Source organism: Oncorhynchus nerka, unplaced genomic scaffold, assembly GCF_034236695.1.
Source record: "Oncorhynchus nerka isolate Pitt River unplaced genomic scaffold, Oner_Uvic_2.0 unplaced_scaffold_760, whole genome shotgun sequence".
Lineage (NCBI taxonomy): Eukaryota > Metazoa > Chordata > Actinopteri > Salmoniformes > Salmonidae > Oncorhynchus > Oncorhynchus nerka.
Window position 1 is genome coordinate 291,355 of NW_027040454.1, and position 27,844 is coordinate 319,198.

At 48.1% G+C, this 27,844-nt stretch overlaps 2 protein-coding genes across 2 annotated transcripts in view; one reads left to right on the forward strand and one right to left on the reverse strand.

The window, feature by feature from the left end:
* The window catches only part of LOC135571117 (glypican-6-like), a 193,356-nt gene that overhangs the window by 113,725 nt on the left and 51,787 nt on the right, over positions 1-27,844 (reverse strand). The gene's annotated exons all lie outside the window — the stretch shown is intronic.
* On the forward strand, positions 1,287-14,353 carry LOC135571118 (glypican-6-like). The gene is made up of 3 exons (XM_065016920.1): positions 1,287-1,413; positions 10,790-10,939; positions 14,336-14,353. Exons 1-3 carry the CDS (start codon positions 1,288-1,290, stop codon positions 14,351-14,353), a joined length of 294 nt encoding a protein of 97 aa, XP_064872992.1. The 5' UTR covers position 1,287.

Genomic DNA, 27,844 nt, shown 5'->3' on the forward strand with positions numbered 1-27,844 from the left:
ACTGTTTTAATAAATAAACCGGACAGTGTTTTAATAAATAAACGCTCAATAAATTGCGACCTGGCCAAGAGACAAACCACAAACACGACACACCGACATGAAAACAAAGTCAATTATCACCTGAGGAAATTACTGAGGGGAGGGACAGAAATATGGGGCAGATAATCAAGGAGGTGATGGAGTCCAGGTGAGTGTCATGAGACAGAGTCAATAACACCTGAGGAAAGAACCGAGGGGAGGGACAGATATATGGGGAGATAATCAAGGAGGTGATGGAGTCCAGGTGAGTGTCATGAGGCGCAGGTGCGCGAGACGATGGTGACAGGTGTTGGGTGATAATCAGCAGCCTGATGACCTAGAGGCCGGAGAGAGAGAGCGTGGCAGACGGGAGGATATTGTTCTAATCAGGAACTCTTGGCAAACACAGATAGACAATGAAATGCAGCTTTTAACTAATCACATTTGATAACAGCTTGTTTGTTATCGTCATGTCATTACAGAGTTTCTGTTCCACAGATATCGGTACTGTTTTCTCAGCTGTTTTACTGAAGACTAATTCACAATTCGTCTTTTTTTGTTCGTGTTAATTAGGAGGCTGTTGAATTAACAATTACTCTTTGATGTTCTCTATGCCCTCGCTGAGTTCAAAGTCCCTCGGGAACATAGGTGTGTGTGTGTGTGTGTGTGTGTGTGTGTGTGTGTGTGTGTGTGTGTGTGTGTGTGTGTGTGTGTGTGTGTGTGTGTGTGTGTGTGTGTGTGTGTGTGTGTGTGTGTGTGTGTATGCTGTCAGATCTAATGTCTTCTCTGTGTGTGTGTGTGTGTTGTTACAGATGCCATGTTGCTGGTAGCTGACCGGCTGGAGTGTGTGTGTGTGTGTGTGTGTGTGTGTGTGTGTGTGTGTGTGTGTGTGTGTGTGTGTGTGTTGTTACAGATGCCATGTTGCTGGTAGCTGACCAGCTGGAGTGTGTGTGTGTGTGTGTTGTTACAGATGCCATGTTGCTAGTAGCTGACCGGCTGGAGTGTGTGTGTGTGTGTGTGTGTGTGTGTGTGTGTGTGTGTGTGTGTGTGTGTGTGTGTGTGTTGTTACAGATGCCATGTTGCTGGTAGCTGACCGGATGGATGGTGTGTGTGTGTGTGTGTGTGTGTGTGTGTGTGTGTGTGTTGTTACAGATGCCATGTTGCTGGTAGCTGACCGGATGGAGGGTGTGTGTGTGTGTGTGTGTGTGTTACAGATGCCATGTTGCTAGTAGCTGACCGGCTGGAGTGTGTGTGTGTGTTACAGATGCCATGTTGCTAGTAGCTGACCGGCTGGAGGGGCCCTTCAACATCGAAGCCATCATGGAACCCATAGATGTGAAGATCTCTGAAGCCATCATGACCATGCAAGACAACAGCATGACAGTTTCAGCTAAGGTAAAGACAACACAACAACATGACGGTTTCAGCTAAGGTAAAGACAACACAACAGCATGACAGTTTCAGCTAAGGTAAAGACAACAACATGACAGTTTCAGCTAAGGTAAAGACAACAACATGACAGTTTCAGCTAAGGTAAAGACAACAACATGACAGTTTCAGCTAAGGTAAAGACAACACAACAACATGACAGTTTCAGCTAAGGTAAAGACAACAGCATGACAGTTTCAGCTAAGGTAAAGACAACAACATGACAGTTTCAGCTAAGGTAAAGACAACACAACGACATGACAGTTTCAGCTAAGGTAAAGACAACAACATGACAGTTTCAGCTAAGGTAAAGACAACACAACGACATGACAGTTTCACCTAAGGTAAAGACAACAACATGACAGTTTCAGCTAAGGTAAAGACAACACAACAACATGACAGTTTCAGCTAAGGTAAAGACAACACAACAACATGACAGTTTCAGCTAAGGTAAAGACAACAACATGACAGTTTCAGCTAAGGTAAAGACAACAACATGACAGTTTCAGCTAAGGTAAAGACAACAACATGACAGTTTCAGCTAAGGTAAAGACAACAACATGACAGTTTCAGCTAAGGTAAAGACAACACAACAACATGACAGTTTCAGCTAAGGTAAAGACAAACAGCATGACAGTTTCAGCTAAGGTAAAGACAACAACATGACAGTTTCAGCTAAGGTGAAGACAACAGCATGACAGTTTCAGCTAAGGTAAAGACAACAACATGACAGTTTCAGCTAAGGTAAAGACAACAGCATGACAGTTTCAGCTAAGGTAAAGACAACAACATGACAGTTTCAGCTAAGGTAAAGACAACACAACAACATGACAGTTTCAGCTAAGGTAAAGACAACAACATGACAGTTTCAGCTAAGGTAAAGACAACACAACAACATGACAGTTTCAGCTAAGGTAAAGACAACAGCATGACAGTTTCAGCTAAGGTAAAGACAACACAACAACATGACAGTTTCAGCTAAGGTAAAGACAACAACATGACAGTTTCAGCTAAGGTAAAGACAACACAACAACATGACAGTTTCAGCTAAGGTAAAGACAACAACATGACAGTTTCAGCTAAGGTAAAGACAACACAACAACATGACAGTTTCAGCTAAGGTAAAGACAACAGCATGACAGTTTCAGCTAAGGTAAAGACAACACAACAACATGACAGTTTCAGCTAAGGTAAAGACAACAACATGACAGTTTCAGCTAAGGTAAAGACAACAGCATGACAGTTTCAGCTAAGGTAAAGACAACAACATGACAGTTTCAGCTAAGGTAAAGACAACACAACGACATGACAGTTTCAGCTAAGGTAAAGACAACACAACGACATGACAGTTTCAGCTAAGGTAAAGACAACAACATGACAGTTTCAGCTAAGGTAAAGACAACACAACAACATGACAGTTTCAGCTAAGGTAAAGACAACAGCATGACAGTTTCAGCTAAGGTAAAGACAACAGCATGACAGTTTCAGCTAAGGTAAAGACAACAGCATGACAGTTTCAGCTAAGGTGAAGACAACACAACGACATGACAGTTTCAGCTAAGGTAAAGACAACACAACGACATGACAGTTTCAGCTAAGGTGAAGACAACACAACGACATGACAGTTTCAGCTAAGGTAAAGACAACAACATGACAGTTTCAGCTAAGGTGAAGACAACAGCATGACAGTTTCAGCTAAGGTAAAGACAACAACATGACAGTTTCAGCTAAGGTAAAGACAACAACATGACAGTTTCAGCTAAGGTAAAGACAACACAACGACATGACAGTTTCACCTAAGGTAAAGACAACAACATGACAGTTTCAGCTAAGGTAAAGACAACACAACAACATGACAGTTTCAGCTAAGGTAAAGACAACACAACAACATGACAGTTTCAGCTAAGGTAAAGACAACAACATGACAGTTTCAGCTAAGGTAAAGACAACAACATGACAGTTTCAGCTAAGGTAAAGACAACAACATGACAGTTTCAGCTAAGGTAAAGACAACAACATGACAGTTTCAGCTAAGGTAAAGACAACACAACAACATGACAGTTTCAGCTAAGGTAAAGACAAACAGCATGACAGTTTCAGCTAAGGTAAAGACAACAACATGACAGTTTCAGCTAAGGTGAAGACAACAGCATGACAGTTTCAGCTAAGGTAAAGACAACAACATGACAGTTTCAGCTAAGGTAAAGACAACAGCATGACAGTTTCAGCTAAGGTAAAGACAACAACATGACAGTTTCAGCTAAGGTAAAGACAACAACATGACAGTTTCAGCTAAGGTAAAGACAACACAACAACATGACAGTTTCAGCTAAGGTAAAGACAACAACATGACAGTTTCAGCTAAGGTAAAGACAACAGCATGACAGTTTCAACGCTAGCTAACTGAAGACAACAGCATGACAGTTTCAGCTAAGGTAAAGACAACAACATGACAGTTTCAGCTAAGGTAAAGACAACAACATGACAGTTTCAGCTAAGGTAAAGACAACACAACAACATGACAGTTTCAGCTAAGGTAAAGACAACAACATGACAGTTTCAGCTAAGGTAAAGACAACAACATGACAGTTTCAGCTAAGGTAAAGACAACACAACAACATGACAGTTTCAGCTAAGGTAAAGACAACAACATGACAGTTTCAGCTAAGGTAAAGACAACAACATGACAGTTTCAGCTAAGGTAAAGACAACAGCATGACAGTTTCAGCTACTATGTGTATTTTGGTGAATGTTGTACGACAGCCGGGATCTTTTGGCATACTAACTGTATCCTGTATATCTAGATCTAGATATCCTATAGAACTTTATCAGCTGCATCCTGACTGGTTCGATCACTGCCTGGTAAGGCAACTGCTCGGTCTCTGACAGAGGGTAGATGGCCCAATACATCACTGCCTGGTACTGCAACTGCTCGGTCTCCGACAGAGGGTAGAGGGCCCAGTACATCACTGCCTGGTACTGCAACTGCTCGGTCTCTGACAGAGGGTAGAGGGCCCAATACATCACTGCCTGGTAAGGCAACTGCTCGGTCTCCGACAGAGGGTAGAGGGCCCAGTACATCACTGCCTGGTACTGCAACTGCTCGGTCTCTGACAGAGGGTAGAGGGCCCAATACATCACTGCCTGGTAAGGCAACTGCTCGGTCTCCGACAGAGGGTAGAGGGCCCAGTGCATCACTGCCTGGTACTGCAACTGCTCGGTCTCCGACAGAGGGTAGTACGTACGGCTCAGTACATCACTGCCTGGTACTGCAACTGCTCGGCCTCTGAGCAGACCCTATAGAGGGTAGTACGTAAGGCCCCGTACATCACAGGGGCCAAGCTTCCTGACATCCAGGACCTCTACACCAGGCGGTGTCAGAGGAAGACCCTATAGAGGGTAGTACGTACGGCCCAGTACATCACTGGGGCCAAGCATCCTGACATCCAGGACCTCTACACCAGGCGGTGTCAGAGGAAGGCCCTATAGAGGGTAGGATGTACAGCCCAGTACATCACCGGGGCCAAGCTTTCTGCCATCCAGGACCTCTTTACCAGGCGGTGTCAGAGGAAGACCCTATAGAGGGTAGTACGTACGGCCCAGTACATCACTGGGGCCAAGCATCCTGACATCCAGGACCTCTACACCAGGCGGTGTCAGAGGAAGGCCCTATAGAGGGTAGGATGTACAGCCCAGTACATCCCTGGGGCCAAGCATCCTGCCATCCAGGACCTCTATACAAGGCAGTGTCAGAGGAAGGCCCTACCGTCATAGACTGTTCTCTCTGCTACCGCACGGCAAGCGGTACCGGAGCACCAAGTCTAGGTCCAAGAGGCTTATACAGCATTTCACTGTAAGGTCTACTACACCTGTTGTATTCAGCATTTCACTGTAAGGTCTACTACACCTGTTATATTCAGCATTTCACTGTGAGGTCTACTACACCTGTTGTATTCAGTATTTCACTGTGAGGTCTACTACACCTGTTGTATTCAGTATTTCACTGTGAGGTCTACTACACCTGTTGTATTCAGCATTTCACTGTAAGGTCTACTACACCTGTTGTATTCAGCATTTCACTGTAAGGTCTACTACACCTGTTGTATTCAGCATTTCACTGTGAGGTCTACTACACCTGTTGTATTCTGCATTTCACTGTGAGGTCTACTACACCTGTTGTATTCAGCATTTCACTGTGAGGTCTACTACACCTGTTGTATTCAGTATTTCACTGTGAGGTCTACTACACCTGTTGTATTCAGCATTTCACTGTAAGGTCTACAACACCTGTTGTATTCAGCATTTCACTGTAAGGTCTACTACACCTGTTGTATTCAGCATTTCACTGTGAGGTCTACCTACACCTGTTGTATTCAGCATTTCACTGTGAGGTCTACTACACCTGTTGTATTCAGCATTTCACTGTGAGGTCTACTACACCTGTTGTATTCAGCATTTGACTGTAAGGTCTACACCTGTTGTATTCAGCATTTCACTGTAAGGTCTACTACACCTGTTGTATTCAGCATTTCACAGTAAGGTCTACTACACCTGTTGTATTCAGCATTTCACTGTAAGGTCTACCTACACCTGTTGTATTCAGTATTTCACTGTAAGGTCTACTACACCTGTTGTATTCAGCATTTCACTGTAAGGTCTACTACACCTGTTGTATTCAGCATTTCACTGTAAGGTCTACTACACCTGTTGTAATCGGCACATGTGACTAATACATTTTGATTGGATTCTGGATCTGATTTCTGTCCACACTATGACCAATACTATATACTCAATGCACATCACTAATAGTACGGTTAGTGTGGTTAGTATGAGTGTTGAAACACAGCTCAGGCGTTCCACAGGGCTCTGTTTTCGACCTGAGTGTTGAAACACAGCGCAGGTGTTCCACAGGGCTCTGTTTTCGACCTGAGTGTTGAAACACAGCTCAGGTGTTCCACAGGGCTCTGTTTTCGACCTGAGTGTTGAAACACAGCGCAGGCGTTCCACAGGGCTCTGTTTTCGACCTGTTAATGTTGAAACACAGCTCAGGCGTTCCACAGGGCTCTGTTTTCTTCCTGAGTGAAACACAGCTCAGGCGTTCCACAGGGCTCTGTTTTCGACCTGAGTGTTGAAACACAGCGCAGGCGTTCCACAGGGCTCTGTTTCCGACCCTAGTGTTGAAACACAGCGCAGGCGTTCCACAGGGCTCTGTTTCCGACCTGAGTGTTGAAACACAGCTCAGGCGTTCCACAGGGCTCTGTTTTCAACCTGACTGTTGAAACACAGTGCAGGCGTTCCACAGGGCTCTGTTTTCGACCTGAGTGTTGAAACACAGCTCAGGTGTTCCACAGGGCTCTGTTTTCGACCTGTTAATGTTGAAACACAGCTCAGGTGTTCCACAGGGCTCTGTTTTCGACCTGAGTGTTGAAACACAGTGCAGGTGTTCCACAGGGCTCTGTTTTCGACCTGTTAATGTTGAAACACAGCTCAGGTGTTCCACAGGGCTCTGTTTTCGACCTGTTAATGTTGAAACACAGCTCAGGTGTTCCACAGGGCTCTGTTTTCGACCTGAGTGTTGAAACACAGCTCAGGTGTTCCACAGGGCTCTGTTGTCGACCTGAGTGTTGAAACACAGCTCAGGCGTTCCACAGGGCTCTGTTTTCGACCTGAGTGTTGAAACACAGCTCAGGTGTCCCACAGGGCTCTGTTTTGGACCTGAGTGTTGAAACACAGCTCAGGTGTTCCACAGGGCTCTGTTTTCGACCTGAGTGTTGAAACACAGCTCGGGTGTTCCACAGGGCTCTGTTTTCGACCTGTTAATGTTGAAACACAGCTCAGGTGTCCCACAGGGCTCTGTTCTCGACCTGAGTGTTGAAACACAGCTCAGGCGTTCCACAGGGCTCTGTTTTCGACCTGTTAATGTTGAAACACAGCTCAGGTGTTCCACAGGGCTCTGTTTCCGACCTGAGTGTTGAAACACAGCTCAGGTGTTCCACAGGGCTCTGTTTTCGACCTGTTAATGTTGAAACACAGCTCAGGTGTTCCACAGGGCTCTGTTTTCGACCTGTTAATGTTGAAACACAGCTCAGGTGTTCCACAGGGCTCTGTTTTCGACCTGAGTGTTGAAACACAGCTCAGGTGTTCCACAGGGCTCTGTTTTCGACCTGAGTGTTGAAACACAGCTCAGGTGTTCCACAGGGCTCTGTTTTCGACCTGTTAATGTTGAAACACAGCTCAGGTGTTCCACAGGGCTCTGTTTTCGACCTGTTAATGTTGAAACACAGCTCAGGTGTTCCACAGGGCTCTGTTTTCGACCTGTTAATGTTGAATTAGTGTTTCATATTATTTATCATATAGACTGCTGCTATCCTGACGATGCAAGTTGATCAATTCATCAGAGTTATTATAACTTTTAAAATGTTCTCTTTGTTGACGAACTGTCTGTTTGTAAGTACTAGCTATGTTTTGTTTTTAAAGATAAGCTTGTTTTTGGTGTTGTTCATCAGGCCCATTCTGGACAAATATTTGAACTGTCAGGACTTGTAAAACTCAATATTATCAGCCTTGGAATTTAGAACTCCATAACAGAACCTCTTTACATTCCGTAAGGTTCCGTTCAATAAGTTCAGACTCTTCAGAACAGCTGACACCCTGGTGTCTGTTGGCCTTGTGTCTAGAATGGATACCATTTAAGTCAGGCAGGGTGAGTTAAGTCCACGGTCAATATGATGGAGTTTCAGAAAGTCCTAATGGTTTTGTAACATGTCTCTCAAATGTAATCGTGTATTGGGGAATGGTTTTCAAACCCCCATGCTGCTGTACGAGGCCAAACCACAAATTACAGTGTAGTATGAATCACGACATGACTGAGAGTCAAGCTGTTCCAAGAACAGACCCATGTTTCTGAGGAGATAGATGTCTTTGCCCGTCCCTTCCTCCCCTCTCCTCCCCTGCTCCTTCCTCCCCTCTCCTCCCCCGTTCCTTTCTCTCCCATTCCTTCCTCCCCCATTCCTTCCTCTCCCATTCCTTCCTCCCCCATTCCTTCCTCTCCCTCTCCCCTGTTTCTTCCTCCCCTTCCTCCTCCGTTCCTTCCTCCCCTCCTCCCTTGCTCCTTCCTCCCCGTTCCTTCCTCCCCCTCCTCCCCCTTGCTCCTTCCTCCCCGTTCCTTCCTCTCCCCTCTCCCCTGTTTCTCCCCCCCTTCCTCCTCCCCTGCTACTTCCTCCCCTCTCCTCCCTTGCTCCTTCCTCCCCTCTCCTCCCCCTTTCCTTTCTCCTCCATTCCTTCCTCCCCGTTCCTTCCTCCCCTGCTCCTTCCTTCCCTCTCCTCCCTTGCTCCTTCCTCCCCCGTTCCTTCCTCTCCCCTCTCCCCCTGTTTCTTCCTCCCCCTTCCTCCTCCCCTGCTCCTTCCTCCCCTCTCCTCCCTTGCCCCTTCCTCCTCCGTTCCTTCCTCCCCCTCCTCCCCTCCTTCCTTGATCCTTCCTACCCCATGCTGGGCTGGAGGTCTACTGAATGGCGCTGGGCTGTAGGTATACTGAATGGTGCTGTAGGTACTCTGAATGGTGCAGTAGGTATACTGAATGGTGCTGTAGGTCTACTGAATGGTGCTGGGCTGTAGGTCTCCTGAATGGTGCTGGGCTGTAGGTCTACTGAATGGTTCTGTAGGTCTACTGAATGGTTCTGTAGGTCTACTGAATGGTTCTGTAGGTCTACTGAATGGTGCTGGGCTGTAGGTCTACTGAATGGTTCTGTAGGTCTACTGAATGGCGCTGTAGATCTACTGAACGGTGTTGGGCTGTAGGTCTACTGAATGGTGATGGGCTGTAGGTCTACTTAATGGTGCTGGGCTGTAGGTCTACTGAATGGTGCTGGGCTGTAGGTCAACTGAATGGTGCTGGGCTGTAGGTCAACTGAATGGTGCTGGGCTGTAGGTCTACTGAATGGTGTTGGGCTGTAGGTCTACTGAATGGTGCTGGGCTGTAGGTCTACTGAATGGTGCTGGGCTGTTGGTCTCCCGAATGGTGCTGGGCTGTTGGTCTCCCGAATGGTGCTGGGCTGTTGGTCTCCCGAATGGTGCTGGGCTGTAGGTCTACTGAATGGTGCTGGGCTGTAGGTCTACTGAATGGTGCTGGGCTGTTGGTCTCCCGAATGGTGCTGGGGTGTAGGTCTACTGAATGGTTCTGTAGGTCTACTGAATGGTTCTGTAGGTCTACTGAATGGTGCTGTAGATCTACTGAATGGTGCTGGGCTGTAGGTCTACTGAATGGTGCTGGGCTGTAGGTCTACTGAATGGTGATGGGCTGTAGGTCTCCTGAATGGTGCTGTAGGTCTACTGAACGGTGTTGGGCTGTAGGTCTACTGAATGGTGCTGGGCTGTAGGTCTACTGAATGGTGCTGGGCTGTAGGTCTACTGAATGGTGCTGGACTGTAGGTCTACTGAATGGTTCTGTAGGTCTACTGAATGGCGCTGTAGGTCTACTGAATGGGTCTGTAGGTCTACTGAATGGGTCTGTAGGTCTACTGAATGGTTCTGTAGGTCTACTGAATGGTGCTGTAGATCTACTGAATGGTGCTGGGCTGTAGGTCTACTGAATGGTGCTGGGCTGTAGGTCTACTGAATGGTGATGGGCTGTAGGTCTCCTGAATGGTGCTGTAGGTCTACTGAACGGTGTTGGGCTGTAGGTCTACTGAATGGTGCTGGGCTGTAGGTCTACTGAATGGTGCTGGGCTGTAGGTCTACTGAATGGTTCTGTAGGTCTACTGAATGGCGCTGTAGGTCTACTGAATGGCGCTGTAGGTCTACTGAATGGCGCTGTAGGTCTACTGAATGGGTCTGTAGGTCTACTGTATGGGTCTGTAGGTCTACTGAATGGCGCTGTAGGTCTTCTGAATGGTGCTGTAGGTCTACTGAATGGTTCTGTAGGTCTACTGAATGGCGCTGTAGGTCTACTGAATGGTGCTGTAGGTCTACTGAATGGGTCTGTAGGTCTACTGAATGGGTCTGTAGGTCTACTGAATGGCGCTGTAGGTCTACTGAACGGTGCTGGGCTGTAGGTCTACTGAATGGGGCTGTAGGTCTACTGAATGGCACTGTAGGTCTACTGAATGGGGCTGTAGGTCTACTGAATGGGGCTGTAGGTCTACTGAATGGTGCTGGGCTATTATTGTCAAATCGGTTGATATTTGACGAGTTGAGGTTGACATTGTAGTAATCCCTTTTAGATAACAAGACTCCTCGATATGACTAATGCACATGTGTGGTATCCCTGTCCTACCTGGCGGATTGTAAAGGAGGTTAGTTTTCTCCACAGTAAGTTAACAGGGTGTGTCTCTATGTGGTCTTTCAGGTGTTCCAGGGGTGTGGTCAGCCCAAGCCGTCTGGGATGGGCAGCAGCAGATCAGCCAGGGGGATCTCTGATGTCTTCAACGCCCGATTCAGACCCTACAGCCCAGAGGAGAGACCCACCACGGCCGCTGGCACCAGCCTGGACAGACTGGTAAGAGATGAGGACAGGGAGGAGGACAGACTGGTAAGAGAGGAGGACAGGGAGGAGGACAGACTGGTAAGAGAGGAGGACAGACTGGTAAGAGATGAGGACAGGGAGGAGGACAGACTGGTAAGAGAGGAGGACAGGGAGGAGGACAGACTGGTGGGATAGGAGGACAGGGAGGAGGACAGGGAGGAGGACAGACTGGTGGGATAGGAGGACAGGGAGGAGGACAGACTGGTAAGAGATGAGGACAGGGAGGAGGACAGACTGGTAAGAGATGAGGACAGGGAGGAGGACAGACTGGTAAGAGATGAGGACAGGGAGGAGGACAGACTGGTAAGAGAGGAGGACAGGGAGGAGGACAGACTGGTGGGATAGGAGGACAGGGAGGAGGACAGACTGGTAAGAGATGAGGACAGGGAGGAGGACAGACTGGTAAGAGATGAGGACAGGGAGGAGGACAGACTGGTAAGAGATGAGGACAGACTGGTAAGAGAGGAGGACAGACTGGTAAGAGAGGAGGACAGGGAGGAGGACAGACTGGTAAGAGAGGAGGACAGGGAGGAGGACAGTCTGGTAAGAGAGGAGGACAGGGAGAAGGACAGAATGGTCGGATAGGAGGACAGTGAGGAGGACAGACTGGTAAGAGATGAGGCCAGGGAGGAGGACAGTCTGGTAAGAGAGGAGGACAGGGAGAAGGACAGAATGGTGGGATAGGAGGACAGGGAGGAGGACAGACTGGTAAGAGAGGAGGACAGGGAGGAGGACAGACTGGTAAGAGATGAGGCCAGGGAGGAGGACAGACTGGTAAGAGAGGAGGACAGACTGGTAAGAGATGAGGACAGGGAGGAGGACAGACTGGTAAGTGAGGAGGACAGACTGGTAAGAGAGGAGGACAGTGAGGAGGACAGACTGGTAAGAGAGGAGGACAGGGAGGAGGACAGACTGATGGGATAGGAGGACAGTGAGGAGGACCGACTGGTCAGAGAGGAGGACAGTGAGGAGGACAGACTGGTAAGAGAGGAGGACAGGGAGGAGGACAGACTGGTAAGAGAGGACAGGGGGGAGGACAGACTGGTGGGATAGGAGGACAGGGAGGAGGACAGACTGGTAAGAGAGGAGGACAGGGAGGAGGACAGACTGGTAAGAGAGGAGGACAGGGAGGACAGACTGGTAAGAGAGGAGGACAGACTGGTAAGAGATGAGGGCTGACTGGTAAGAGAGGAGGACAGGGAGAAGGACAGACTGGTAAGAGAGGACAGGGGGAGGACAGACTGGTGGGATAGGAGGACAGGGAGGAGGACAGACGGGTACGAGAGGAGGACAGGGAGGAGGACAGACTGGTAAGAGATGAGGACAGACTGGTAAGAGATGAGGACAGACTGGTAAGAGAGGAGGACAGGGAGGAGGACAGACTGTTAAGAGATGAGGACAGGGAGGAGGACAGACTGTTAAGAGATGAGGCCAGGGAGGAGGACAGACTGGTAAGAGAGGAGGACAGGGAGGAGGACAGACTGGTAAGAGAGGAGGACAGACTGGTAAGAGATGAGGACAGGGAGGAGGACAGACTGGTAAGTGAGGAGGACAGACTGGTAAGAGAGGAGGACAGTGAGGAGGACAGACTGGTAAGAGAGGAGGACAGGGAGGAGGACAGACTGATGGGATAGGAGGACAGTGAGGAGGACCGACTGGTCAGAGAGGAGGACAGTGAGGAGGACAGACTGGTAAGAGAGGAGGACAGGGAGGAGGACATACTGGTAAGAGAGGACAGGGGGAGCACAGACTGGTGGGATAGGAGGACAGGGAGGAGGACAGACTGGTAAGAGAGGAGGACAGGGAGAAGGACAGAATGGTGGGATAGGAGGACAGTGAGGAGGACAGACTGGTAAGAGAGGAGGACAGGGAGGAGGACAGACTGGTAAGAGAGGAGGACAGGGAGGAGGACAGACTGGTGGGATAGGAGGACAGGGAGGAGGACATACTGGTAAGAGAGGAGGACAGACTGGTAAGAGAGGACAGGGAGGAGGACAGACTGGTTGGATAGGAGGACAGGGAGGAGGACAGACTGGTAAGAGAGGAGGACTGACTGGTAAGAGAGGAGGACAGGGAGAAGGACAGACTGGTAAGAGAGGACAGGGAGGAGGACAGACTGGTAAGAGAGTAGGACAGGGAGGAGGACAGACTGGTAAGAGAGGAGACAGGGAGGAGGACAGACTGGTAAGAGAGGAGGACAGACTGGTAAGAGAGGAGGACAGGGAGGAGGACAGACTGGTAAGAGAGGAGGCAGGGAGGAGGACAGACTGGTAAGAGAGGAGGACAGACTGGTAGGAGAGATGAGGACAGGGAGGAGGACAGACTGGTAAGAGAGGAGGACAGGGAGGAGGACAGACTGGTAAGAGAGGAGGACAGGGAGGAGGACAGACTGGTAAGAGAGGAGGACAGGGAGGAGGACAGACTGGTAAGAGAGGAGGACAGGGAGGAGGACAGACTGGTAAGAGAGGACAGGGAGGAGGACAGACTGGTAAGAGAGGAGGACAGGGAGGAGGACAGTCTGGTAAGAGAGGAGGACAGGGAGAAGGACAGAATGGTGGGATAGGAGGACAGTGAGGAGGACAGACTGGTAAGAGAGGAGGACAGGGAGGAGGACAGACTGGTAAGAGAGGAGGACAGGGAGGAGGACAGTCTGGTAAGAGAGGAGGACAGGGAGAAGGACAGAATGGTGGGATAGGAGGACAGTGAGGAGGACAGACTGGTAAGAGAGGAGGACAGGGAGGAGGACAGACTGGTAAGAGAGGAGGACAGGGAGGAGGACAGACTGGTAAGAGAGGAGGATAGTGAGGAGGACAGACTTTCACCCACCTGATGGTTAAGGTTGGGGTTAGGAAAATCTGATCCTAGATCTGTGGTTAGGGGAAGGAGAAGGACAGACTGTTAAGAGAGGAGGACAGAGAGGAGGACAGTGAAGGGATCCTCTACTCAAAGACATTTCCCCTTACCATGAGTCCTGTATCAGATATCTTTCACCCACCTGGTTGATGTTAGGGTTGGGGGTAGGATAATCTGATCCTAGATCTGTGGTTAGGGGAAGGAGAAGGAAGGGTGGCAGGGAAAGAACCACTCTAGTCTCTAGATGTAGACAAGAGACCAGAATCTTCTATATCAGACCAACGTTATTGAAGTCTCTGGAAGTGTGGAATCATACTGTCTACTGAGAGAACCAGCAGAGAGATAGTTTGAGATTAAATCTCTTTTATGTTATCCCCTGAGTCCTTCGCTGAGTCCAAAATGGCACCCTATTCCCTATATAGTGCACTAATTTTTCAAAAGTAGTGCAGAATAAAGGGAATGGGGCTCCATTTGGACCGCATCCCCTCTCAGTTGAATCCTCAGTTCCATGTTCAGGTCATGGCTCTGTGTTGACTCATACACAGCCTCGGTCTCCCATCATCCTGTCAACTCCCCAGGGGAGAGTGAAGTGTGCAGGGATAAGTGTGCTCTCTCCTCTCAAGCGCTCTCTCACTCTACTGTTACCTTGGTGCTCAAACCCTGGAGGGTTTTATGGGAACAAAGGGCTGGTGGTCACATCACGGAGGGTTTTATGGGAACAAAGGGCTGGTGGTCACACCCTGGAGGGTTTTATGGGAACAAAGAGCTGGTGGTCACATCATGGAGGGTTTTATGGGAACAAAGAGCTGGTGGTCACACCATGGAGGGTTTTATGGGAACAAAGAGCTGGTGGTCACACCCTGGAGGGTTTTATGGGAACAAAGAGCTGGTGGTCACATCATGGAGGGTTTTATGGGAACAAAGAGCTGGTGGTCACACCCTGGAGGGTTTTATGGGAACAAAGAGCTGGTGGTCACATCATGGAGGGTTTTATGGGAACAAAGAGCTGGTGGTCACACCATTTGCATTTTATGTTTTATTTACAACCTAAAGAGCTTTTCTTTTAAGCAATTCTTGAAAAATCATACACTAGCCTTCCGGGATGATGACATTATCCCTGGGATGATACATTACATACCTCAACACCCCTCGGGATGACAAAGAGCCTGGTGGATACACTACCCCTCCGGATGATTTTACCCCTCCGGGATGATACATTACCCCTCCAGGATGATACACTACCCCTCCGGGATGATACATTACACCTTCAGGATGTTACATTATCCCTCCGGGATGATACACTACCCCTCCAGGATGTTACACTACCCCTCCAGGATGATACATTATCCCTCCGGGATGATACATTACCCCTCCAGGATGATACATTACACCTTCAGGATGTTACACTACCCCTCCGGGATGATACACTACCCCTCCGGGATGATACATTACCCCTCCGGGATGATACATTACCCCTCCGGGATGATACATTATCCCTCCGGGATGATACATTATCCCTCCGGGATGATACACTACCCCTCCGGGATGATACATTATCCCTCCGGGATGTTACACTACCCCTCCGGGATGATACATTACCCCTCCAGGATGTTACATTACTCCTCCAGGATGATACATTACACCTTCAGGATGTTACACTACCCCTCCGGGATGATACATTACCCCTCCGGGATGATACATTATCCCTCCGGGATGATACATTACCCCTCCGGGATGATACATGATCCCTCCGGGATGATACATTACCCCTTATGGATGGTACATTACCCCTCCAGGATGATACATTAACCCTCCGGGATGATACACTACCCCTCTGGGATGATACATTACCCCTCCAGGGTGATACATTATCCCTCCGGGATATTACAAGAACCCTCCGGGATGTTACATTACCCCTCCAGGGTGATACATTATCCCTTATGGATGGTACATTATCCCTCCAGGATAGTACATTACTCCTCCATGATGATAACACCAGGACATTGTCTTAGAGAAGATGTAGACTGGAAAGATAATTGTAATATAATGTGTTATAATACATAATGATTGAGGCAGGTGTAATAACATGAGTTGAGAGGTGTTTAGACTCCCAAAGAGAGAGGAGGCAGGGGAATTGAATATCTTGCCAGAACTATTTATCACGTTCTATGGTTGCTATTGGTTTCCAGACTAATGCATGTATTCATAGCCTTCCTTGCATTGTATGTGTTTTATGTCTCTCTCTCATCTGCCTCTCTATTAAATCCCTCTCTTCTCTGTTTCTCTGCTGCTCCCAGAGGACAGTGTGGAGGACAATGCAACACAGCGTAAGCCTTCCTTCCAATCCGCCTCTTACCTCATCTCATCTGTCTGGTGGATCTGTCCTGTCCTCTTACCTCATCTCATCTGTCTGGTGGATCTGTCCTGTCCTCTTCCTACTCGTCAACATTACTCTCAGAGAGATATCTGTCATGTCTGATGCTGCTACAGGAGGCTGTAGTCTAGATGTAGTGTCTGTTTCTGCTACAGGAGGCTGTAGTCTAGATGTAGTGTCTGATGCTGCTACAGGAGGCTGTAGTCTAGCTGTACTGTCTGATGCCGCTACAGGAGGCTGTAGTCTAGATGTACTGTCTGATGCTGCTACAGGAGGCTGTAGTCTAGATGTAGTGCCTGATGCAGCTACAGGAGGCTGTAGTCTAGATGTATAGCTGAAGTGTCTGTTTCTGCTACAGGAGGCTGTAGTCTAGATGTAGTGTCTGATGCTACAGGAGGCTGTAGTCTAGATGTAGTGTCTGATGCTGCTACAGGAGGCTGTAGTCTAGATGTAGTGTCTGATGCTGCTCAGGAGGCTGTAGTCTAGATGTAGTGTCTGATGTTGCTGGGAGGCTGTAGTCTAGATTAGTGTCTGATGCTGCTACAGGAGGCTGTAGTCTAGATGTAGTGTCTGATGCTGCTAAGGAGGCTGTAGTCTAGATGTAGTGTCTGATGTTGCTACAGGAGGCTGTAGTCTAGATGTAGTGTCTGCCTACAGGAGGCTGTAGTCTAGATGTAGTGTCTGATGCTGCTACAGGAGGCTGTAGTCTAGATGTAGTGTCTGATGCGGCTACAGGAGGCTGTAGTCTAGCTGTATAGCTGAAGTGTCTGTTTCTGCTACAGGAGGCTGTAGTCTAGATGTAGTGTCTGATGCCAGGAGGCTGTAGTCTAGATGTAGTGTCTGATGCTGCTACAGGAGGCTGTAGTCTAGATGTAGTGTCTGATGCGGCTACAGGAGGCTGTAGTCTAGCTGTATAGCTGAAGTGTCTGTTTCTGCTACAGGAGGCTGTAGTCTAGATGTAGTGTCTGATGCTACAGGAGGCTGTAGTCTAGATGTAGTGTCTGATGCTGCTACAGGAGGCTGTAGTCTAGATGTAGTGTCTGATGCTGCTACAGGAGGCTGTAGTCTAGATGTAGTGTCTGATGCTGCTACAGGAGGCTGTAGTCTAGATTTAGTGTCTGATGTTGCTACAGGAGGCTGTAGTCTAGATGTAGTGTCTGCTGCTACAGGAGGCTGTAGTCTAGATGTAGTGTCTGATGCTGCTACAGGAGGCTGTAGTCTAGATGTAGTGTCTGATGCGGCTACAGGAGGCTGTAGTCTAGCTGTATAGCTGAAGTGTCTGTTTCTGCTACAGGAGGCTGTAGTCTAGATGTAGTGTCTGATGCTACAGGAGGCTGTAGTCTAGATGTAGTGTCTGATGCTGCTACAGGAGGCTGTAGTCTAGATGTAGTGTCTGATGCTGCTACAGGAGGCTGTAGTCTAGATGTAGTGTCTGATGTTGCTACAGGAGGCTGTAGTCTAGATGTAGTGTCTGCTGCTACAGGAGGCTGTAGTCTAGATGTAGTGTCTGATGCTGCTACAGGACGCTGTAGTCTAGATGTAGTGTCTGATGCGGCTACAGGAGGCTGTAGTCTAGCTGTATAGCTGAAGTGTCTGTTTCTGCTACAGGAGGCTGTAGTCTAGATGTATAGCTGTAGTGTCTGTTTCTGCTACAGGAGGCTGTAGTCTATATGTAGTGTCTGATGCTGCTACAGGAGGCTGTAGTCTAGATGTAGTGTCTGATGCTGCTACAGGAGGCTATAGTCTAGCTGTAGTGTCTGATGCTGCTACAGGAGGCTGTAGTCTAGATGTATAGCTGTAGTGTCTGATGCTACAGGAGGCTGTAGTCTAGCTGTAGTGTCTGATGCTGCTACAGGAGGCTGTAGTCTAGATGTAGTGTCTGCTGCTACAGGAGGCTGTAGTCTAGATGTAGTGTCTGATGCTGCTACAGGAGGCTGTAGTCTAGATGTAGTCTCTGATGCTGCTACAGGAGGCTGTAGTCTAGATGTAGTCTCTGATGCTGCTACAGGAGGCTGTAGTCTAGATGTAGTGTCTGATGCTGCTACAGGAGGCTGTAGTCTAGATGTAGTGTCTGTTTCTGCTACAGGAGGCTGTAGTCTAGATGTAGTGTCTGTTTCTGCTACAGGAGGCTGTAGTCTAGATGTAGTGTCTGTTTCTGCTACAGGAGGCTGTAGTCTAGATGTAGTGCCTGATGCTGCTACAGGAGGCTGTAGTCTAGCTGTAGTGCCTGATGCTGCTACAGGAGGCTGTAGTCTAGATGTAGTGTCTGATGCTGCTACAGGAGGCTGTAGTCTAGATGTATAGCTGTAGTGTCTGCTGCTACAGGAGGCTGTAGTCTATATGTAGTGTCTGATGCTGCTACAGGAGGCTGTAGTCTAGATGTAGTGTCTGATGCTGCTACAGGAGGCTGTAGTCTAGATGTAGTGTCTGATGCTGCTACAGGAGGCTGTAGTCTAGATGTAGTGTCTGCTGCTACAGGAGGCTGTAGTCTAGATGTAGTGTCTGATGCTGCTACAGGAGGCTATAGTCTAGCTGTAGTGTCTGATGCTGCTACAGGAGGCTGTAGTCTAGCTGTAGTGTCTGATGCAGCTACAGGAGGCTGTAGTCTAGATGTATAGCTGTAGTGTCTGCTGCTACAGGAGGCTGTAGTATAGCTGTAGTGTCTGATGCTGCTACAGGAGGCTGTAGTCTAGCTGTAGTGTCTGATGCTGCTACAGGAGGCTGTAGTCTAGCTGTAGTGTCTGATGCTGCTACAGGAGGCTGTAGTCTAGATGTAGTGTCTGCTGCTACAGGAGGCTGTAGTCTAGATGTAGTGTCTGATGCTGCTACAGGAGGCTGTAGTCTAGATGTAGTGTCTGATGCGGCTACAGGAGGCTGTAGTCTAGCTGTATGCTGAAGTGTCTGCTGCTACAGGAGGCTGTAGTCTAGATGTAGTGTCTGATGCTACAGGAGGCTGTAGTCTAGATGTAGTGTCTGATGCTGCTACAGGAGGCTGTAGTCTAGATGTAGTGTCTGATGCTGCTACAGGAGGAGGCTGATGTAGTCTGATGTTGCTACAGGAGGCTGTAGTCTGTAGTGTCTGCTGCTACAGGAGGCTGTAGTCTAGATGTAGTGTCTGATGCTGCTACAGGAGGCTGTAGTCTAGATGTAGTGTCTGATGCTGCTACAGGAGGCTGTAGTCTAGATGTAGTGTCTGATGCTGCTACAGGAGGCTGTAGTCTAGATGTAGTGTCTGATGCTGCTACAGGAGGCTGTAGTCTAGATGTAGTGTCTGATGTTGCTACAGGAGGCTGTAGTCTAGATGTAGTGTCTGCTGCTACAGGAGGCTGTAGTCTAGATGTAGTGTCTGATGCTGCTACAGGAGGCTGTAGTCTAGATGTAGTGTCTGATGCGGCTACAGGAGGCTGTAGTCTAGCTGTATAGCTGAAGTGTCTGTTTCTGCTACAGGAGGCTGTAGTCTAGATGTAGTGTCTGATGCTACAGGAGGCTGTAGTCTGATGTAGTGTCTGATGCTGCTACAGGAGGCTGTAGTCTAGATGTAGTGTCTGATGCTGCTACAGGAGGCTGTAGTCTAGATGTAGTGTCTGATGTTGCTACAGGAGGCTGTAGTCTAGATGTAGTGTCTGCTGCTACAGGAGGCTGTAGTCTAGATGTAGTGTCTGATGCTGCTACAGGAGGCTGTAGTCTAGATGTAGTGTCTGATGCGGCTACAGGAGGCTGTAGTCTAGCTGTATAGCTGAAGTGTCTGTTTCTGCTACAGGAGGCTGTAGTCTAGATGTATAGCTGAAGTGTCTGTTTCTGCTACAGGAGGCTGTAGTCTATATGTAGTGTCTGATGCTGCTAGGAGGCTGTAGTCTGATGTAGTGTCTGATGCTGCTACAGGAGGCTGTAGTCTAGCTGTAGTGTCTGATGCTGCTACAGGAGGCTGTAGTCTAGATGTATAGCTGTAGTGTCTGATGCTACAGGAGGCTGTAGTCTAGCTGTAGTGTCTGATGCTGTAGTGTCTGATGTAGTGTCTGCTGCTACAGGAGGCTGTAGTCTAGATGTAGTGTCTGATGCTGCTACAGGAGGCTGTAGTCTAGATGTAGTCTCTGATGCTGCTACAGGAGGCTGTAGTCTAGATGTAGTCTCTGATGCTGCTACAGGAGGCTGTAGTCTAGATGTAGTGTCTGATGCTGCTACAGGAGGCTGTAGTCTAGATGTAGTGTCTGTTTCTGCTGCTACAGGAGGCTGTAGTCTAGATGTAGTGTCTGTTTCTGCTACAGGAGGCTGTAGTCTAGATGTAGTGTCTGTTTCTGCTACAGGAGGCTGTAGTCTAGATGTAGTGCCTGATGCTGCTACAGGAGGCTGTAGTCTAGCTGTAGTGCCTGATGCTGCTAGGAGGCTGTAGTCTAGATGTAGTGTCTGATGCTGCTACAGGAGGCTGTAGTCTAGATGTATAGCTGTAGTGTCTGCTGCTACAGGAGGCTGTAGTCTATATGTAGTGTCTGATGCTGCTACAGGAGGCTGTAGTCTAGATGTAGTGTCTGATGCTGCTACAGGAGGCTGTAGTCTAGATGTAGTGTCTGATGCTGCTACAGGAGGCTGTAGTCTAGATGTAGTGTCTGCTGCTACAGGAGGCTGTAGTCTAGATGTAGTGTCTGATGCTGCTACAGGAGGCTATAGTCTAGCTGTAGTGTCTGATGCTGCTACAGGAGGCTGTAGTCTAGCTGTAGTGTCTGATGCAGCTACAGGAGGCTGTAGTCTAGATGTATAGCTGTAGTGTCTGCTGCTACAGGAGGCTGTAGTATAGCTGTAGTGTCTGATGCTGCTACAGGAGGCTGTAGTCTGATGTAGTGTCTGATGCTGCTACAGGAGGCTGTAGTCTAGCTGTAGTGTCTGATGCTGCTACAGGAGGCTGTAGTCTAGATGTAGTGTCTGCTGCTACAGGAGGCTGTAGTCTAGATGTAGTGTCTGATGCTGCTACAGGAGGCTGTAGTCTAGATGTAGTGTCTGATGCGGCTACAGGAGGCTGTAGTCTAGCTGTATAGTGAAGTGTCTGTTTCTGCTGGCTGTAGTCAGATGGAGTGTCTGATGCTACAGGAGGCTGTAGTCTAGATGTAGTGTCTGATGCTGCTACAGGAGGCTGTAGTCTAGATGTAGTGTCTGATGCTGCTACAGGAGGCTGTAGTCTAGATGTAGTGTCTGATGTTGCTACAGGAGGCTGTAGTCTAGATGTAGTGTCTGCTGCTACAGGAGGCTGTAGTCTAGCTGTAGTGTCTGATGCTGCTACAGGAGGCTGTAGTCTAGATGTAGTGCCTGATGCTGCTACAGGAGGCTGTAGTCTAGATGTATAGCTGTAGTGTCTGTTTCTGCTACAGGAGGCTGTAGTCTAGATGTAGTGTTTGATGCTGCTACAGGAGTCTGTAGTCTAGCTGTAGTGCCTGATGCTGCTACAGGAGGCTGTAGTCTAGATGTAGTGTCTGATGCTGCTATAGGAGGCTGTAGTCTAGATGTAGCGTCTGTTTCTGCTACAGGAGGCTGTAGTCTAGATGTAGTGTCTGTTTCTGCTACAGGAGGCTGTAGTCTAGATGTAGTGTCTGTTTCTGCTACAGGAGGCTGTAGTCTAGATGTAGTGCCTGATGCTGCTACAGGAGGCTGTAGTCTAGCTGTAGTGCCTGATGCTGCTACAGGAGGCTGTAGTCTAGATGTATAGCTGTAGTGTCTGCTGCTACAGGAGGCTATAGTCTAGATGTAGTGTCTGATGCTGCTACAGGAGGCTGTAGTCTAGATGTAGTGTCTGATGCTGCTACAGGAGGCTGTAGTCTAGATGTAGTGTCTGATGCTGCTACAGGAGGCTGTAGTCTAGATGTAGTGTCTGCTGCTACAGGAGGCTGTAGTCTAGATGTAGTGCCTGATGCTGCTACAGGAGGCTGTAGTCTAGATGTAGTGTCTGCTGCTACAGGAGGCTGTAGTCTAGATGTAGTGTCTGATGCTGCTACAGGAGGCTATAGTCTAGCTGTAGTGTCTGATGCTGCTACAGGAGGCTGTAGTCTAGATGTATAGCTGTAGTGTCTGATGCTACAGGAGGCTGTAGTCTAGCTGTAGTGTCTGATGCTGCTACAGGAGGCTGTAGTCTAGATGTAGTGTCTGCTGCTACAGGAGGCTGTAGTCTAGATGTAGTGTCTGATGCTGCTACAGGAGGCTGTAGTCTAGCTGTAGTGTCTGATGCTGCTACAGGAGGCTGTAGTCTAGCTGTAGTGTCTGATGCTGCTACAGGAGGCTGTAGTCTAGATGTATAGCTGTAGTGTCTGCTGCTACAGGAGGCTGTAGTATAGCTGTAGTGTCTGATGCTGCTACAGGAGGCTGTAGTCTAGCTGTAGTGTCTGATGCTGCTACAGGAGGCTGTAGTCTAGCTGTAGTGTCTGATGCTGCTACAGGAGGCTGTAGTCTAGTGTCTGATGCTGCTACAGGAGGCTGTAGTCTAGCTGTAGTGTCTGATGCTGCTACAGGAGGCTGTAGTCTAGCTGTAGTGTCTGATGCTGCTACAGGAGGCTGTAGTCTAGATGTAGTGTCTGATGCTGCTACAGGAGGCTGTAGTCTAGATGTATAGCTGTAGTGCCTGATGCTGCTACAGAGTGCTCAAAGCTGTCATCAAGGCAAAGGGTGGCTACTTTGAAGAATCTCAAATATAACATATATTTAGATTTGTTTAAGACATTCTGCTGGTTACTACATGACTCCATATGTGTTATTTCATAGTTTTGATGTCTTCACTATTATTCTACAATGTAGAAAACCCCTTGAATACGTAGGTGTTGTAAAACCTTTGACTGTTACTGGACATGATGGATGCTGGTGGCCAATCCTCAAAGGCTTTAGTTTTTGACAAACCCTTAGCCAACCCTTACCCAACCCTTACCCAACCCTTACCCAACCCTTACCAAACCCTTACCCAACCCTTACCTGACCCTTACTGGAGGGGGCTGGGTGGGTGCTGGTGGCCAATCCTCAAAGGCTTTAGTTTGTGACAAACCCTTACCCAACCCTTACCCAACCCTTACCCAACCCTTACCCAACCCTTACCCAACCCTTACCAAACCCTTACTGGAGGGGGCTGGGTGGGTGCTGGTGGCCAATCCTCAAAGGCTTTAGTTTGTGACAAACCCTTACCCAACCCTTACCCAACCCTTACCCAACCCTTACCAAACCCTTACCCAACCCTTACCAAACCCTTACCCAACCCTTACCCAACCCTTACCCAACCCTTACCTGACCCTTACTGGAGGGGGCTGGGTGGGTGCTGGTGGCCAATCCTCAAAGGCTTTAGTTTGTGACAAACCCTTACCCAACCCTTACCCAACCCTTACCAAACCCTTACCAAACCCTTACCAAACCCTTACCCCAAGGTAACCCACAGATTTTAATCAACCCTTCACCACAATTTTAATCAGGGGGTCACCACAGATTTTAATCAGGGGGTCACCACAGATTTTAATCAGGGGGTCACCACAGATTTTAATCAAACCACTTTTAATCAGGGGGTCACCGCAGATTTTAATCAGGGGTAACCCTTTGAATCCCAACCCAGATTTTAATCAAGGGGTCACCACAGATTTTAATCAGGGGTCACCACAGATTTTAATGAGGGGGTCACCACAGATTTTTGTTCGGGGCCAAAATGGAATTTGCCAACCAAAATGAAATCCAAAATAACCATTAGGCTCTGGTAAAAAGTAGGCCCTATATAGGGAATTTGTACACAATATTCTCCCAGAGCCTTTGTGATCAAAGTCAGTCCTTAACTCCTGAGTTAACCCTCAGGGGACCAGGTAATGAGACTAACTCCTGAGTTACAGTGTGGAACCCAGTCAGGTAATGAGACTAACTCCTGAGTTACAGTGTGGATCAACCCTCAGTCAGGTAATGAGACCTCTGAGTAACAGTGTGGATCAACAGAGTCAGTCAGGTAATGAGACTAACTCCTGAGTTACAGTGTTAACAGAGTCAGTCAGCTAAACCCTCCTGAGTTGTGACTGTGGATCTTCAGTCAGGTAATGAGACTAACTCCTGAGTTACAGTGTGGATCAACAGAGTCAGTCAGGTAATGAGACTAACTCCTGAACCCTGTGGATCAAACCCAGGTTATGAGACTAACCCTGAGTTACAGTGTGGATCAGGGGACAAGTCAGTCAGGTAATGAGACTAACTCCTGAGTTACAGTGTGGATCAGGGGACAGAGTACACCAGTCAGGTAATGAGACTAACTCCTGAGTTTAATCAGGAACAAGTCACAGCTAATGAGACTAACTCCTGAGTTTTAAGTGTGGATCAGGGATAGAGTCAGTCAAAATGAGACTAACTCCTGAGTTACAGTGTGGATCAGGGGACAGAGTCAGTCAGCTAATGAGACTAACTCCTGAGTTACAGTATGGACCAGGGGACAGAGTCAGTCAGGTAATGAGACTTTAATGTGGATCAGGAGACAGAGTCAGTCAGGTAATGAGATTCCTGAGTTACAGTGTGGACCAGGGGACAGAGTCAGTCAATCTAACTCCTGAGGTGTGGATCACAGAGTCAGATTTTAACTCCTGAGTTACAGGGGATCAGGGGACAGAGTCAGTCAGATTTTAATCAGGGGCTAATGAGACTCTCCTGAGTTACAGTTTTAATCAGGGGACAGAGTTTTAATCAACTCCTGGTTACAGTGGGATCACCACAGATTTAACTCATGAGTTACAGTGTGGATCAGGGGACCAGTCAGGTATTTCCTGAATCAGGGGTCACTAATGAGACTTTTAATGTGGATCAGGGGACAGAGTCAGTCAGGAGACTAACTCCTGAGTTAATGTGGATCAGGGGACACCACAGAGACTTTGAGTTATCAGAGTCAGTCAGCTAATGAGATAACTCCTGAATGTGGATCAGGGGACAGAGTCAGTCAGGTAATGAGACTAACTCCTGAGTTTGTGGATCAGGGACAGAGTCATCAGGTAATGAGACTAACTCCTGATAACAGTTAATCAGGGACAGAGTCAGTCAGGTAATGAGACTAACTCCTGAGTAACAGTGTGGATCATACAGAGTCAGTCAGGTAATGAGACTAACTCCTGAGTAACAGTGTGGATCAGGGGACAGAGTCAGTCAGGTAATGAGACTAACTCCTGAGTAACAGTGTGGATCAGGGGACAGAGTCAGTCAGGTAATGAGACTAACTCCTGAGTTACAGTGTGGACCAGGGGACAGAGTCAGTCAGGTAATGAGACTAACTCTGAGTAACAGTGTGGATCAGGGGACAGAGTCAGTCAGGTAATGAGACTAACTCCTGAGTTACAGTGTGGACAGTGTCAGGAATGAGACTAACTCCTGGGTGTGGATCAGGGGACAGAGTCAGTCAGGTAATGAGACTAACTCCTGAGTTACAGTGTGGATCAGGGGACAGAGTCAGTCAGCTAATGAGACTAACTCCTGAGTTACAGTGTGGATCAGGGGGACAGAGTCAGTCAGGTAATGAGACTAACTCCTGAGTTACAGTGTGGATCAGGGGACAGAGTCAGTCAGGTAATGAGACTAACTCCTGAGTTACAGTGTGGATCAGGGGACAGAGTCAGTCAGGTAATGAGACTAACTCCTGAGTAACAGTGTGGATCAGGGGACAGAGTCAGTCAGGTAATGAGACTAACTCCTGAGTAACAGTGTGGATCAGGGGACAGAGTCAGTCAGGTAATGAGACTAACTCCTGAGTAACAGTGTGGACCAGGGGACAGAGTCAGTCAGGTAATGAGACTAACTCCTGAGTTACAGTGTGGATCAGGGGACAGAGTCAGTCAGGTAATGAGACTAACTCCTGAGTAACAGTGTGGATCAGGGGACAGAGTCAGTCAGGTAATGAGACTAACTCCTGAGTTACAGTGTGGATCAGGGGACAGAGTCAGTCAGGTAATGAGACTAACTCCTGAGTTACAGTGTGGATCAGGGGACAGTCAGTCAGGTAATGAGGCTAAGTATGCTGTGGTATGTTCCGTTTCTATGACGACAGGTTGAATGGTAGATTGATTTATATGGTAATTCAACCACCCTTAATATTCAGTACATCTTGGTGAATGAATCTTCCCTAATTGACCTGTGCTCCTCCCTCTTCCTGAACTCACATCTCTACTCTAGGGAGCAGGGTTTCTCTATGTGTCTCTCTCTCTCTCTCTGTCTCTCTGTCTCTCTGTCTCTCTCTCTCTCTCTCTCTCTCTCTCTCTCCCTCTGCCTGTCTCTCTGTCTCTCTGTCACTCACTCACTCACTCACTCACTCACTCACTCACCACTCACTCACTCACTCACTCACTCACTCACTCACTCACTCACTCACTCACTCACTCACTCACTCACTCACTCACTCACTCACTCACTCACTCACAGTATAGACAGTGTACTGAACCAAGAGTCTTTTAAAAGGGTGGGGGTCTCAAACGGCAACCTATATAGCCCCCATAGAGCTCTGGTTAAAAGTAGTGGTCTTTATAGGGAGCAGGGTTCCACGTGGGACCTGGGAGCGCTCTGTGCCGGGGCCAAATGAGAGTTCTTCGGAGTGTGAAATGGTCTGGTGACATAATCCTCTCTGAGCCTGAGGTGAACGGAGAGATTCTGTCTCGTCCAATACACGGTGATCCTGCCTTTCAGCTTGTGACCAGGGTTAAGGCTCTCTGACGTGTTGACAGAGTGTAGTAGTTGGACTCTCAGTCTAAATATGATATATCATAGTTAACATCTTATGCGTGTTCCTCCTACGAAGGGTTGGAGATTCTAACGAGCTCGTAGGAGACGTTGTTTTCGCGATAGATGTGTCTATACTGTAAAACTGCACCTCGTTCTTGTTCTATCTGTTCTGTGAATGAAATAACCCTCCTCCCACACAGAGAGTTATGATATTACCTGGTTTAATAATCATTCTGGATGGGTCTAATTCAGAGGCCTGCTTCCTTTATCACAGTTAAACACTTTCTATCATTTGGTGTCATGAATTAATAAGGGACTTCTGAGCATCAATATTCACAACCCCCCCCCCCCCCCCCCCTCTCTCTCTCTTTATGGGAAACCAGCTCTCTCTCTCTCGCTCTTTCTCTCTCTCTCTCTCTTTTCATGGTAAAACAGCTCTCTCTCTCTCTCGCTCTTTCTCTCTCTCTCTCTCTTTTCATGGTAAAACAGCTCTCTCTCTCTCGCTCTTTCTCTCTCTCTCTCTCTTTTCATGGTAAAACAGCTCTCTCTCTCTCGCTCTTTCTCTCTCTCTCTCTCTTTTCATGGTAAAACAGCTCTCTCTCTCTCTCTCTCTCTCTCTCTCTCTCTCTCTTCTTCTCTCTCTCTCTCTTTTCATGGTAAAACAGCTCTCTCTCTCTCTTTTAATTAACCTGAGGTTATGTTGACGTGAGGTTAGGATGACGTGAGGTTAGGGTTAACGTGAGGTTAGGGTTAACGTGAGGTTTAATGGGAGAGTATTGGTAGGGGATGTTCTGGTTTAATAGGAGAGTATTGGTAGGGGATGTTCTGGTTTAATAGGAGGGTATTGGTAGGGGATGTTCTGGTTTAATGGGAGAGTATTGGTAGGGGATGTTCTGAGGTTTAATGGGAGAGTATTGGTAGGGGATGTTATGAGGTTTAATGGGAGAGTATGGGTAGGGGATGTT

Coding starts and splice junctions, on each gene's coding strand:
- LOC135571118 (XM_065016920.1), top strand. CDS start 1,288: ATGTTGCTAGTAGCTGACCGGCTGGAGGGGCCCTTCAACATCGAAGCC. Junction 1,414..10,789: donor GCATGACAGTTTCAGCTAAG/GTAAAGACAACA, acceptor GTGGTCTTTCAG/GTGTTCCAGGGGTGTGGTCA.